The 15,255-nt window shown below is 40.8% G+C and overlaps 1 protein-coding gene and 1 long non-coding RNA gene across 4 annotated transcripts in view; one reads left to right on the top strand and one right to left on the bottom strand.

Moving 5' to 3' along the window:
* The window catches only part of LGR5 (leucine rich repeat containing G protein-coupled receptor 5), a 96,763-nt gene extending 82,207 nt beyond the window's left edge, over positions 1 to 14,556 (top strand). For all 3 annotated transcript variants that reach the window (XM_054188459.1, XM_054188458.1, XM_054188457.1), the window contains 4 exons: positions 1,693 to 1,818; positions 6,359 to 6,504; positions 8,855 to 8,938; positions 10,750 to 14,556. In XM_054188459.1, coding sequence (XP_054044434.1) covers positions 1,693 to 1,818; positions 6,359 to 6,504; positions 8,855 to 8,938; positions 10,750 to 11,840 — 1,447 coding nt within the window. In that variant the 3' untranslated portion in view covers positions 11,841 to 14,556. The remainder of the gene's footprint in view (positions 1 to 1,692; positions 1,819 to 6,358; positions 6,505 to 8,854; positions 8,939 to 10,749) is intronic.
* On the bottom strand, positions 3,649 to 5,948 carry LOC128904321 (uncharacterized). The gene is made up of 3 exons (XR_008464467.1): positions 5,785 to 5,948; positions 4,597 to 4,764; positions 3,649 to 3,744 (listed from the first exon to the last, which is right to left on the bottom strand). It is a non-coding gene; the product is annotated as an uncharacterized LOC128904321 (long non-coding RNA).
* Positions 14,557 to 15,255: the final 699 nt, after the last annotated feature.

Raw genomic sequence — 15,255 nt, 5'->3', positions numbered from 1 at the left:
TTCTTCATTCAGTTTGCTAGGAGTTCAGTCTTTTAGTAGTGGAGAATATCTCCTGTTGTGTATCAGGACTGAGGAACTGGATTCAAAATTTAATAAGAAACATTTTCCAGTAGGCATCTTTATTTCATCGTTCCTCATTTCATGGAATAGTTTTTCTTCTTCAGTAACTTCAGACAGAGTAGTTAGTGGTCAAAACATCAGCAGTCCAATTTTGCAGGCCTTGTTCACAAGCACTTCTCAGTCCTTACTAACTTATTCCTGTTTCCCACTGTCATTGTAATGCCTCTTCAAGGTGAATACCTGAGGAACTGGGTGTATGGGAAAGACATGAAAGAAAATTTCTCTGGAGTCATCCTGCTCCATGGTTGTCACAAAGATACACTGCTGGGCATCTGCTCACAGATAATCCGGTAGCTGCTGGGAAACCCAAATTTGGAAAGGGGTATTCATTTCTGTTGATGTGCAAAGCCTTCCTTCTGAATGGTGTACTGAAAAATGTCCATAAAGAGAATATTGCCTATGGCATCCCTTCTTGGGGGCCCTCCTCAGGACTTTCCTACAGAAGAAAGGGTGAAGGAACATCATGCTACCAGCAATAAATTGTAGCATTGATCAACAGCACAGAATGGTCAGGGAGGGCTAAAGAAAAAGCCCTTTAACACACACACACAGCAACACAGCGTACTAGTGTTTCCTGAAACACAAGTCTGTAACCCTGGTCTGACTGCAGACAGTGGGTTTTTTTGCTATTGCAATAGGACCAGTATTTTACCTTTTGTATATAACTGTGTTGTGAACAGCAGGAAGCACATGTGCACACGAACAAACACACTAAACCAGAAAAGGTAGAAGACCAGTCCATCAGCATACCTCTATGTCTAGCCCCTTAGGTTTCAGCAGATAGTCCAAGAGACAGGAACTTTGCTGTTAACCCTTGGGCATAAAAGCATTTCAGCAGCATCAGACTGCCCTTCTTCCTCCTTCTTGACTGTTGACCATCTTAAGTATTGCAGTGTAGGTAACTGTGAAGAGGACTGAAAAGCCTTATCAAGTAAATGTAAGAGAGAGGAGAAAAACAGAGAATAGAATACTTCTGGACTTCCCCCTCTTTGATTACTTTACCATTGCGCCTTGATCACAGTCACTTTTTCGTTCAGTGATTTTACTTTCCCTGTTACGTATCCATGCTCTGTGCTGTCTTTCTTCAGCTCCTCAGACAAACCTCAGCTTAGAATTGTCACCTTCATCTGCTCCAGCCCAGACCTGTCCTACCCTGAAACACATGTTTTCCCTCGGAGTTTTAAGGGCAGCCGTGCCCTCTAGCATCCCACTGAGTCTTTTAAACTGTGGGAAGCTGTTCTGGTACTGGCTCCCTTTAATTCAAACAATCTAATGAACAGATTTTAAATTCATTTGCTAGTCTCAAAATGGGCACTATGAATGTTTGGAGTCAAAATTTGGCAACAGAGATTTAGCTAACTGCTAGGTATTACTTTTAGCTTTCTGTTGGACACATAAGTGCATACTCCCAAATAGTGCTGCAGCTTTGCCCTGCTGACTGGGGCCTCTGTTTAATGCAGGCATTTTTGATTGAGTCAGAAAAGTCTAACCTGTTTATCCAACCTGACACTTTTAGTGCGAGAAGAAAAAAAATGAAAGCCCATAAGCTGATTTTTATTTGCTGTTATGCAGGGATGTGTCATCCAACCTTTTGTCTTCTTTTCCTGTGACGGGGCTACATGGTTTAACTCATTTAAAATTAACAGGAAATCATGCTCTACAAAGTTTGATATCATCTGAAAATTTTCCAGAACTCAAGTGAGTATATCATTAAAACTAATAAGCCACATTTGTGTTCATGTGCAATGGAAGATGTGTCAGTGTGTAACGCATGTTATTTCGTATTGTCAGTCTTTGATCTGTGCTATTAAAACTAAAGCAAATATGATAAAAATGATAGACTTCTTTTATTATGCTCACTTTTAACTGAAGAAACTATGAACGGTTTTGAAATATTAACCCCAGTACTTGCTTAATACGAGCCACATCTGCTTCCTGGTGATATGTTTCAAAAGCTGTTAAAACAATACTGCTAGCAGCTTAGTGATATGTCCTTCTTCTACTGGACTGTGCTTATAGAACTTCCATTATATTTAACAAGAACACAGAAAATGCCAAGGGAAGAATATACTCATGAAGTTCCAAAATATTTGGCCTCTTTTGTTTGAACATGTTTTTTCTGTAATCTTTGATTAAGATTCAGATAATACTTTGCCATTATTACTAAAACATTTTGATGCTAGGAATTTTCTGCTGGATGCTCTGTAATACAGGAAGGAAATGTTCTCTAGAGATCATTTGCAGCTCTGCCAGTCACTGGAAGACCATAGGGAAATCACAGTAAAGAGAGTTGTGCCTCTGACTTCAGGGTATTTGGGAGTGTCCCCTAATGCTCCCTTGGTTTTTATGTTTTAATTAGAGGATGACAAGTGCAACATATTTTTTTTCCATGTTTTACTGTAAAAGGCTTGATATCATAAAATTTGGAACAATCAAACAGTGTGCACATAGTTACAGAATCACAGAATTGTTGAGGTTGGAAGGGACCTCTGGAGGTCATCTTATCCAACCCCCCTGCTCAAGCAGGGTCACCTGGAGCTGGTTGCTCAGGACCACATCCAGACAGCTTTTGAATATCTCCAAGGATGGAGAATCCATCCTTATGTCCTCCCTAGATTTGCCATTTGCACTGGAAAAGCCTCATGAGTATTAGCAGGCAGACAACTCAAGGAGACATTACCACTAATGAAAAGGACTGGAGTGTTTGGAGTTATCGATAAGGGATTCATGAGTAGAAGTGGGGAGATGATTAGGCCTCTGTGTACAGCACTGGAGGAATCCACGCTAGAACTCTTCTATGATGGCGTATTAATATAAACAGAGAAGTGCTGCAGAAAATGGTTCCAAGGTTAGGAACTGTCTTAAAAGACTTAATAAACCCAATATTTGTAGTTTGTCACAGAGGCGATTGGGCAGTGACTTCATCACAGTGTATGAAACTATAACATAAACACTCAAAGTACTAGAGGCCCTATGCCTCTCTTACACTAGAGACCTTCAGGTGAGTCTCAGAGGTCAAGAAGCAAGTACCATAAGAAATCATGAATGGATGAGGCTGAACTTCTGACATAGCTTTTCTTCTCTCAACTGACTTTGCCCACATGTTGAAGCAGGTGACAATTCTAAAATACCTGAAGGTTCTTTGAAAGAATGTAAACACAAGAAAATGGACTCCTCCAACCTAGCCTATATAGTGATGTACATACCATGGCCTGGAGGCATAAGAGGTGCTGCAGTAGTCCTAGAATAATCCACTATTAAAATGAATTATATACAATTAAGATTTTTTAATTCTTTTATCAAAATTATACTTGATATGATTTTTCCACCAGTAAAATTATGTACATTGCCCAAATGCAACTACAGTGTATTTACTCTGGGTGAGTAGTTAACAAGGATGTGTCAGGCAGTAGCTTAAGTCTTAAAAAAATGTATAAAAAGTATTATTAATATATCTAGAGTTGTTTAACATCTGCAAGAACAAATTACATCCACTCAGGAGAGAATGGGGTAAAATCCTGACCTGGAGTCTGCAGGGCTTTTACCATGAATCAGAATGAGGCCAGGACTTCACACAGGATCACTGCACAGACAGTGCATGAAGCACCAAACTTGAACAGAGATCTGAAAGAAAATGAAATTTCAGCCTTTGTAATTGTTGGAACTAGACAGTGGTTACAACATTAAAGACAAATTCCTGTATAAAAGCTTCCTGCTCATCTAAATGGGTCATTGCTGTTCAATACACAGACACATCAAAGAGCTGAGCATCCTCTGCCCCACCTTCAGCAATGGCACGAGAAGGCTCTACAGAGCCGAGCCCAGCCTGCTATGGCAAGCTATGAGGAAGTAAATTCAGGCTGCCAGCCACTCCTTCCTTCTTTATCTGATGCTTTGATTCAACGCTGTAAAGAACTCATTGATTTGCTCCATCCATCATAACTGTGCCTTCCCATTCACCGTCAACCGCACACCTTTGTGAGGTGGAAAACGACCTTGTGTTCTCTGCTGCTTAATCTAAAAACAGAAAATAAAGGCATTCCTTGCTGCAGGAAAAAAATTATCAAGGGTACAGATATCATCAGTAAGATAAGCAGTATATAAAAATAAGTTTAGCCTGTGTTTCTAAAAGAGTTTAATTTGACAAAGTCCAAATCTAATCACCCACATCAAATAAGCAGCAGCCATAAAAAGCACTGCTTCCAGCACTGGATGGCTGAGAGTTGCTGCCTTTTTTTCTTTCTTTTTGTTAAAAGTAGCTTTTGCGAGAAAGAAATTCCTCTGTCACCAAGAAGGGCTGATACTAATTTCTCTGCATTGCAAAGTATATTTTGTCCTCTGTGTTCTGGGTCCCAGTCCAATTATACCTTGCACAGAGATTCAGGAGCATTCAGCAATTTGAGGCCTATATGTATATCCTAATATAAAAAAAAAAAACCAAAACTGTTCAAGTTTAACAAAGGATGTTAGACAGACCTGCAGAGAGGATAAGAAATGGGAATCTTGGTCTTTAAAGATAAGTTACTTCATCAAAGCAGCAGACCAGCACAATGTGAGAGGTCCACATTTCCAGTGCATGACAGGCCAGCAGGCTGGTAGAAGTCCAACAGCATTTGGAAATCTGTCATTATTAAGCACACAGAGCTGTTTGAATAACCAAAGACATTTCTGTTAGTCTCTTGAGCCTAAAACGTTCACTAGCTGTTCATTTCCCCAGCTGTATTAATGTATTCAAAAAGGTCTGAAGCCACAAGTTGCAGTGATCACCTTGCAAAACTGTCAGTGTTTCTTTTGAAAAGTTTTTGTTGTTGTTGTTAGTAGGATTTTTTTCAGAAAAGGGGCATTTCTAGTTGGGGTTTGGGATTGGGTTTAGCCCAAGTGACTGACTATGGGTTTAATAATAATTTGTTTAAGGGCTTCTGGGAAATGTGTTCATAAATGTTTAATTGAGATAATCTCCTTATTTTAAAAGATGGCAAGCACAGAAACGAGTTAGAAATTAAGTATTTAAATCTGCTGGCATGAGGTTGCTTGATAGTTAGATCTTGGTTACCTTGAACTTTTATTGGAGTACCTTAAAAATACTTTATGTGGCTTTTTCTATTGGGTACAAGGGTACAGGTTATTATTGCTAATTCCCAACAGAAATGGAAGTATATAGAATCTAAGTGCCCCAAAACGCACTCATTTAAAAATCACTTTAGAGCTTAGGGTTCCATTTGTTCCCCTTTGTACCAGGCTTTTAGCTAGCGCACAAATTTAAGTCCTGTTGGCACTGGGCCTGATTCAGACTGATTTCTTTGCAGATTTCCCAGGGGGCTAGAGGTTGCTTGGAATGCTCATTATGTTAATTTACATGATTAACCTGTTGAAAGTAATCTGATAGGAGGATATAGTTCCATTTTATTCCTTTTAAGTCAGAATAACTTTTAAGCACCTCTTCATCTTTGAATTTTTTGGTTTATTGGGCTTTTGGAATTAAGGTGAGTTGTTAGGTTTTACTAAGTACTATTGGCAAACCGTGCAAATTAAATATCTCTGCTTCCAAAGCATAAAGGACATCTAAGCAATGGAATTAGTAATTTACAGAACTTGAATATATGTTGTTCTTCCATGCTACCCCAGAATTTGCACATCCCCAACAGAATTAAATTCAAAACATACCGGAAATGAGCAGTTTTCTGACAAAAGACAACCTCCTTTTTGCCATCTTACTGTGAAAACAGTTGGATGTGTGGAAGAGTTCTCATTCTCGCCAGATTGGAGAAATTCCATTTGGGAAGTATTGTTTTGGTTTTGCCTCTTAGGCAGGTAGATGCAGGTGTCATCTTTGGATCTGCTTTTTTTGAAAGAAACCATTAAGAAGGTAACATGGAGAAACATCTTAGTTACATGGAGTTACACTGTAAAAGCATAAAACAGAAATACAGCTCTTAGAGTAACATTCACTCGACTGCAAGGACATACCTCCCACTTTCATATATCCCAGGAAATGCATAAGAAAACTTCATTGTGCCTTTACTAAAACTAGCCTAGACATCGTCTGAATTTCTGATGTGGAATTTTATTTGTGAGTCCTCATTTTGTATTATCATGACTGACCTTTACCCATAGGTATTTTAACGTTCAGTGATGGTTATTTAAACAAGTTCCTTTATGCTAACTGCAGCAGAGCAGTGCAATCCATTAACCCTGGTGCCAAACCAGTATCATGGCATGCTTCCTTATTCTTCTGCAGGGTCATGGAAATGCCTTACGCTTATCAGTGCTGTGCCTTTGGAGCTTGTGAGAGCCACTACAAAATCTCCAGCCAATGGAACAAAGATGAGAATAGCAGCATTGATGATTTGCACAGGAAGGATGCTGGGTTGTTACAAATTCAAGGTAATTGGCATCTTTGGCTTTTAAATATACCTGAAGGCTGTGAGCAGTCTGTGATGTTAAATCCAATACTCTTTTACAGTCACAGAGGCAGCCTCTCCCTCTCTCTTGCACGACAGTATGTTATTCAAGCATTCCTGTGCTTAGCAAACTCATTTTTGCAGGTTTGCCTTTCAAAAATCTCACTCGCTCGTCTTTCTGTCCAAATAATAACTTAATAATATGGGAAGTGAAATCTTCCCTTTATTTCAGAGACAGGGAAGTGGTGCTGGTATGTAACGCCATACAAAAGGAGGCCAGCAAAGATCCAGTTTCTTGCCAGCCTTGGAAGCAGCAATACATCCTTGGCTCTCCTGCTGTCCACATGCTTCAGGATGAGTCACAGACCTTATGTGGCTACTCTGGCATAGCTGCCAATGTTTTTTCCTGGCACGTCCTGGACACCAGAGAATGCATCTGCTCTCCAGGACAGAAGAATACTGTATTTTTCTTCCCCTTCAGCACAAAGTCTGTTACTTGATCTGTTACCTGTTATGCAGGTGCACACATACATGTTATACCATCCTGATGCTTTCTGTGCTCTCTCCGCCCCTGCAAACCAGTAGGTCTCAGAGTTCAGGGCTAGCCCCAGCAAGAACACAGTGAAGTGGTAGAGTGATGACGTAAGAAACCCAGAAAAACTTGGCTTAATTCACCTGTCAGCCTCACCTCTGTGCCTGGCAAGATCACAGAACAGCTGCTCCTAGGAGCTATGCTAAGGCACATGGAGGACAGGGAGGTGATTTGAGGCAGCCAGCATGGCTTCACCGAGGGTAAATCCTGCCTGACCAACGTAATGGCCTTCTATGATGGAGTGACTACATCAGCGACAAGGGAAGAGCTATGGATGTCGTCTATCTGGACTTCTGTAAGGCCTTTCACATGGTCCCCCATAACATCCTTCTCTCCAAATTGGAGAGAGATGGATTTGATGGGTGGCCTGTTCGATGGATGAGGAATTGGTTGGATCATTGCACTGAGGGTAGTGGTCAACAGCTCAACGTCCAGGTGGAGATCAATGACAAGTGGTGTCCCTCAGGGGTCTGTATTAGGACCAGTACTGTTTAATATCTTCATCAACGACATAGACAGTGGGATTGGGTGCACCCTCAGCAAGTTTGCAGATGACACCAAGCTGAGTGGTGTGGTTGACATGCCCGAGGGACGAGTTGCCATTGGGAGGGACCTGGACAGGCTTGAGAAATGGGCCCATGTGAATCTCATGAGCTTCAACAAGGCCAAATGCAGGGTTCTGCACCTGGGTCGGGGCAACCCCGATTATCAATACAGGCTGGGGGATGAAGGGATTGAGAGCAGCCCTGCCGAGAAGGACTTGGGGGTACTGGTGTATGAAAAGCTGGACATGAGCCAACAATGTGCACTTGCAGCCCAGAAAGACAACCATACCCTGGGCTGTATCAAAAGAAGCATGGCCAGCAGGTCAAGGGAGGTGATTCTCCCCCTCTCTTCCACTCTCGTGAGACCCCACCTGGAGTACTGTGTCCAGCTATGGAGCCCTCAGCACAGGAAAGACCTGTTGGAGTGGGTCCAGAAGAGGGCCACAAAAATGATCAGAGGAACGGAGCACCTGTCCTGTGAAGACGAGAGAGCTGGGGTTGCTCAGCCTGCAGAAGAGAAGGTTCTGGGGAGACCTTATTGCGGCCTTTCAGTACTTAAAGGGGGCCTATAGGAAAGACGGGGACAAACTTTTTAGCAGGGCCTGTTGTGATAGGACAAGGGGTAATGGCTTTAAACTAAAAGAAGGAAGATTCAGACTAGATATGAGGAAGACATTTTTTACAATAAGGGTGGTGGTGAAACATTGGAACAGGTTGCCCAGAGAGGTGGTAGGTGCCCCATCCCTGGAAACATTCAAGGTCAGGTTGGATGGGGCTCTGAGCAACCTGATGTCTCTGCTCATTGCAGGGGGGTTGGACTGGATGAGCTTTAAAGGTGCCTTCCAACCCAAACTATTCTATGATTCTATGATTTTTTTCTATGAATTCTTAGTAGCCTGGCACAACAGCAGAATTCATATTTTAAAATCCTTCCTTGCAGTTGTCACACTGCAAATTACGTAATGGATAATGTACCTGTAAGTGATTATTTTCAAAGAAGTGGTGGTGCCAACTTTTTAAAGAATCCTGAGTACAATAATTCAAAACCTAGTAGACATACGTCTGCTTCTGCTCACAGTTTGGCAGGCAAAGGGACAAGTGCAGGCCTTTAATGCCACAGGTGTTTTTGCAATTTGTACTAAAAGAAGTTCTCCTTAAAATTGCAGTATCAAATCTGTGTATTTTCTCGCCCACAGATGAGCGTGACTTTGAAGATTTTTTTCTTGACTTCGAAGAAGATTTGAAAGCTCATCATTCAGTGCAATGCTCACCTTCTCCAGGTAGGAAACTGCCAGACAGATGGGAATCCAAGCACAGTATTACCAGATAGTCTAGATGCAGAACAAACTCTGAATCTGATACTAGGACAGTAACATGATGTTTTGCAATAATTTGATGAGATTAATACAAATACAATGCGCAATAATATAAAATTTTACATTGAAGTCCAGCAAACTATTCAGCTACTAAATTCATTTAGGAGTGTAGCAAAAGTTTTACCCAGTCCTCAGGCGGATCCTCACTCTGGGCCCCTTTTCACATGAATTGATCCCCGTATCAAGGGAATGAGAGAGCAAAGACTGTGTTCTACCAATACACAGATGATAAAGGGGAGCAGAATCTTTGCTCGCTCAGTCTTTTGCAAAGCTAAAAGTAATTCTTCTGAACGTCACTGAATTATTTTACACTTTAGCTTCTTGAACAGCATACAAGTTATTCAATGTGTAGGAAATACCAAACACTACTGTACTGATGTACGCAGTCCATCGCAAAGGACGCCCAGCACTGTCATTTTCTTTATAGAATAGTGCATCCCTGGCTTCACAGTGTGGCAGAAAGGAAAAAGAAATAGACTGATTGAATTGCAAAGCTACAGGCCATCAATGCCACTGAAAGTTTCCTTAAAGGCAAGGAAAGAAATATGTCTTTGGGAGGTCGCGTCTAGCTTTAGCAGCCATGGTCATAAGTTTTGCTTGCTTGATTCAGCAAACATTTTCCCTAGCCGTTCTTTCATTGTGAAACACGAACAAAAAAACCCAAGTGACAACTAGTACTTCAACACTCATTCCAAGACAAGATTCTTATTTGTAACAGCAAATAATAATAGATTTTTAAAAGTTATGTAAAGAGGAATAGAAAAGGCAGGAAGCTAAAGAATTTAGAACCATTTGACCATGTTCTCCTGTGGCCTAAATATAACTACTGAGTTCACAAAAACGTGGCTGTCTTCAAAGTAAGTTATCACCAGACCCAAGAGAAAATTTAGATTCCTTGTTGATCTTTCAAATGTTATCTTAGAAAAACTTTCAAACTGACACAATAGATGCTTATGCCTACTTGATGGCAACAGCTGTAGTGATATGGAGTGCATTTCAGCTGTGGGGTTTGTGTCTTCATGGAGAAGCACAGACCACTGCGAAGGACTTGCTTTGAGAGAGCGTAGCTAGCTTGTACCAAGATAAATAATGTTTCTTAGACTGCAGAGCATTCAGCTTCAACCACACAGCATGTGCACCTCAGTTGTATGAGAATACACTGCAGGCTTCAATCATAATGACCTGACTTCACCCACAGGTCATCAGAAGCCCCTCCAAAAAGGCAGCACTTCCAAATGCAAAGACAGCCTCAGTTTTCTTGGACCGTGTTACAAGGTAGCCAAAGTGCATCTGTCCATGTTCATTACAACACACTGCACCAGGACTCATTGGCAACTTATCCTAGTTTAATGAGATGTACCTTTTTCAGCTTTTTTCACACACTGATAAACATCACAGCATTTCTTGAAACTACAGACTGGACATTCACATTGCACTTGGACTGCTAGGCAGGAAAAGAAACCCATAGACTATTCGGGTTGAGGGACAAAAACTCATGTGAACCAGTAACGCCACATGCATATGAGCAGCATGTTATCAAGGTCTTGGATTACTCCAAAGGAAGACCAAATTTCGAGCTCCCCTTTGGGACTGAAAGTCACTGCTTGGCTGTGCTGAGAACCTGCAAGGAGCATGAAATTTCGTGTCTTAGAAAGCACAAAATTGTTTTTTCATTTACATGGGTTTCTCTTGTCCTTTTTATTTTGTCATTTCAGGTCCCTTCAAACCATGTGACCATCTGTTTGGTAGCTGGCTGATCAGAATTGGAGTGTGGACCATAGTGGGTTTGACCTTTATTTGCAATGGACTGGTGTCTGCTACAGTTTTCCGATCTCCGTTGTATATGTCCTCCATAAAACTTTTGATCGGTTTAATAGCTATTGTGAATGCCTTGATGGGTCTGGCCAGCGGAGTACTGGCTAGTGTGGATGCATCAACTTTTGGTAGCTTTGCTCAGTACGGAGCACAGTGGGAAAGTGGAACTGGTTGCCAAATAACTGGCCTTCTTTCCATTTTTGCTTCAGAGGCTTCCATTTTCCTGCTGACCCTAGCTGCACTTGAACGTGCATTCTCTGTAAAGCATGCTACAAAGTTTGAAACAAAATACTCCGTTGCTGGTGTAAAAATTGCCATTTTCTTTTGCTTTGTGTTGGCACTAATCATTGCAGTGATACCGCTCCTCACTGGGAGTGAGTATGGGGTTTCTCCGCTTTGTTTACCACTACCATTTGGGGAACCCACTGCCATGGGCTACATGGTCGCGCTGGTGTTGCTGAACTCCCTTTGCTTCTTGGTAATGACTATTGCTTACACAAAGCTCTACTGTAGTTTAGAAAAGGGAGAACTGGACAACATTTGGGATTGCTCTATGGTCAAACATATAGCCTTGCTACTTTTTACTAATTGCATTCTTTATTGCCCTGTCGCCTTCTTATCTTTTTCTTCCTTACTAAACCTCACTTTTATCAGCCCAGAAGTGATTAAGTCAATACTGCTAGTGATTGTCCCACTGCCTGCCTGTCTAAACCCACTCCTTTATATACTTTTCAATCCACACTTTAAGGAGGACTTGGGAAGTCTGCGAAAGCAAACTTTGTTATGGAGGAGATCAAAACATGCTAGTCTGATCTCTGTGAATTCAGAAGACATAGAAAAACAATCTTGTGACTCAACACAAGCATTGGTAACCTTCACAAGTGCCAGCATATCATATGACATGCCTGCCAGCAACTCACTAATGCCATCGTCTTATCAAATGACAGAAAGCTGCAACCTTTCATCGGTCGCATTTGTTCCATGTCACTAGTTTCAGTGGCAGTACAGAAAATATCTATGTTTACAAATTTTTTAATCCTGAAAGTAAGTATGGGTGTGTGTATACAAGCTAGAGAGTGCCTCTGAATTATTGTTACACACGTCAGAAAACAGACAAAGTGACAAAATTTGCAGCAGGCTGAATATCCAATACTTGAGCCTTCTCAGCCTGCTTCCGAAACGCTGAGATGAAGAGAGAAACTGAAAGCTGCTGCAGTTTGTGCAGCTGTATCAGCTGCTCTCTTTTGAAGTAGCACCACTCAGAAAGGGCATCAGTTGGTCAAGTGCAAAAATGCCATGTTAAATTGGTAAGCTTTTTTTTCGAAGCGTCACCTGGTACAGTTTGTTTTCAGGGGTTGGGGTTTTTTCCCATTTATTGTAATTTGGTTTTAATAATAGTTTTTCAGTGCCATGATTGTTTCTATAAGCATCTGTGTATGGCCCTCATTCAGCAAGGTATCTAAATGGAAGAGTAGTCCTGGTGAAGTTCTGAAAGTTTCTGCAGAATAGACTTTGATGAAGTTCCATGTTTGATAAAGCTGATTTAATAGTTTAACTGGAAACGGGTTTGGTTTTTAGAAGTCATTTGTTTTGACAAAGCATTTTTAATTGTCAGATAAATCTACAGAATTAACATGGTGTGAAAGAAGTTGATCAAGATGCTGCTAAGCGCTTAAAATGTAATTGTAAATGGTAAGCCATTGTCACATGGATATTTTTCTGGTGAGGTTCTGCACGGTTTGGTCCTGAATTGCTACCATGCCAGTAGAATTACTCCCAGAATTACTGCTGATAAAATTGGCAGATGACTCATAGAATATGAGGGTGGAAAATACCACACAGAAAGTCATTAGTACAGAAAGTCTGGCATGCTGAGGGCAACTAAAGGACACTGAAGACGGCTCACGTAGAAACATTCATTTAAGGTCATTTGTCTAGGAACAAAAACTGTAGTCCTGCTCATGGCATGACCTCAGTTCTGTGAAACAGTGATTCTAGAAAGCCTCTAGTTCATGGTCACTAGTCCATTGAAGATTTAGAGGCCACTGTGTCCTCTTAGCTAAGGATAGCCAAAATCCTTAGCGAAGGCAATAACAAGTAGGAGTGAAGAGGTTGTTCTTAGCGCTGTTGCAAGCACTACTGGGATATTTCAAACAGTTCTTGCATTCACATGCTGAAAAGAAAGTAATGAAATTGAAAAAGATATGAATATCATAAAGCGGCTTAAGAAAGAAGTGATTTGATCCCACTTTGTAAGTAGCTACTTCTGGGAAACAGAAGTTTGAGAGCAGAGGACCACTCAGTCAAGAGGAGAAGAGGCTGGTAAGATGGACTGGAAGTTGGCATTAGGGATGTGCAGCATAGAAATAAAGGTCCAAACTGTTGACAGTGATGTTTATTAGTGAGTGGAATTATCTGGCACCAAAAAGTCTAAATTCAAATTGGATATTTTGCCAAAAAAAGTTTTGGAGCAGCTATTGGAATTCAGGGACTTCTGATGGCTTTAGTTTAGGAAAAGGTTAGATTAGATTAACACAGAATTCCTCTCTGGCTTTAAATGTGTTAATAATACTTTGCTGAATCAAGGCATGTATGTTTACACATCAGAAGCATCCCAGTTAGAGAGAAGAGATTTCAGGTCTTTGCCAAGTCTACTGTCAAAATATCTCAGACAGCAGTCACCTTCACTTCCCTAGAATATCAGTCTTTTACCTTGGCCAAGCCATCAGGGAATATTCCAGTATTCTTTTCCCAGAGCTGGCACCTTTCGCTCAATTGAGCTGATCATTTAAGACACAAAAGTGCAAAAATTTACTTTCTCTAGTTGTTAAAAATAGCTCCCTGAGGAGTAACATTTAACAGCCCAGTACTCACTGCTCAGTTAATGGCCGCTCAACCTCCAGGTGAATGAGACTAATTTTTTAACATTACCAAGGTTAGGCTAGCCCAGTAATTAAGGTAATCAGTTACAGATGATCTCTGTTGTTCATCAGTTACTGAATCTACAACTTCCTGGGACTCAAGGGATGGATTTTCACAATGAAGAATTTGTTGCCAACAATGGATATGCCTTGATTTTCTTGTCCATTCGCACTGGCATATTTTTAGTCTTGCAATTACAGATGGCATCAGTTGACTTTGGCTGACATGTGCATCCTTCAGGAAAAAAAAAAAATGAACCGATGCCGAAATTATGTATGATAAAGTCAGCTGGGTACTTATCTTAATCCTTTATCTCTTGTGGCTTTTGAAGCAGTGCAGCATACAGCTGGGGAACGATGCCTGAAACCACTTTGGATTAAACAGAGGATCAGTCAACCATTGCACAATACCTATTACCATGTTTACTTAGCTTTAATTCAACTGGGGTCCATCTGTGCTGCACTGCTTAATGTCAGTGAAATTCCTTTCGGCTCGCTATATTTAAGAAGTTTGTAAAGTGATTTGAGAAGCAAAATAATGTTATAATTCTAAAGACTAGTCAAAGAAAGCTTCTTTTATCGGAACTTTTTTAGCTTGCAGAAAGTCCTAAAGGCTTTGTGTCTTATTTTTATAAGCATGTTTGAAATATTTTGATCAGATATTTTAAACTTGAAATTGTTAAAATTCATTTAATAGATTTTTAAAGTAAAATGTGTAAATATAGAACTGTATTTATTATTACAGTGAAATGCAACCACAGTAAAGGACATAAGATTAAGCCCTGTACAGTTTCATATTGATATTTGCTATATTTTCTGCTCATATATATTACTAAATTCGTTATCTGTAAATAATATAATGTAAATGTGTAGTGATTGTAAATAGGTGACATGCTTCCTTTTCTATCAGTGTTCCAAACATATATAAGTTGTAATAAAATGTGACTACACAGTAAAGAGCATTTAATCAGGACCTAACACCTCACAAAATCGCGTGCATCCTCAATTAATCCTTCCCAATTTACTGTAATACTTCCACTAACCTCCCCAGATGTCCGAAATTATTGGCAAAGTATAAATTACAAGTCGCGTGCTCTCATTAGGTGCCCAGGGAGCAAAAAAATGAAAAATAGTGTTTCCTTTCAACACAGACTAAGTCTTTTTACCAAAACTTCACTCCCAGACCCTTGTGAACACATCCCGCTCCCGGTGCGTGCTGTCCCCGTCTCAGTGACAACCTCTCACATTTGCCACATGCGAAACTGTCACCTCCAACCGTGTGACGAGGGCGTGTATCAGGTCAGGCGATGAACACGCGTGAGTTACCAGCAGGCTTCAGACCATATTGGACCACATGAGAGGTGAGGTTCTGCTGCACCAGACTGCTGCTTCTGGTGAGACAACAAATTCTCCCGCATGCTGCCTTATTTTCTCTCCAATCCCTAGTGTGGCGGATGAAGCAGGTCAGGGGATTTCCAAACAGCT

Source organism: Rissa tridactyla, chromosome 1 (assembly GCF_028500815.1).
Source record: "Rissa tridactyla isolate bRisTri1 chromosome 1, bRisTri1.patW.cur.20221130, whole genome shotgun sequence".
NCBI classification, from domain to species: Eukaryota; Metazoa; Chordata; class Aves; order Charadriiformes; family Laridae; genus Rissa; species Rissa tridactyla.
The sequence above is the reverse complement of the archived record's forward strand: the minus strand, read 5'-3'. Positions and strand labels throughout refer to the sequence as shown.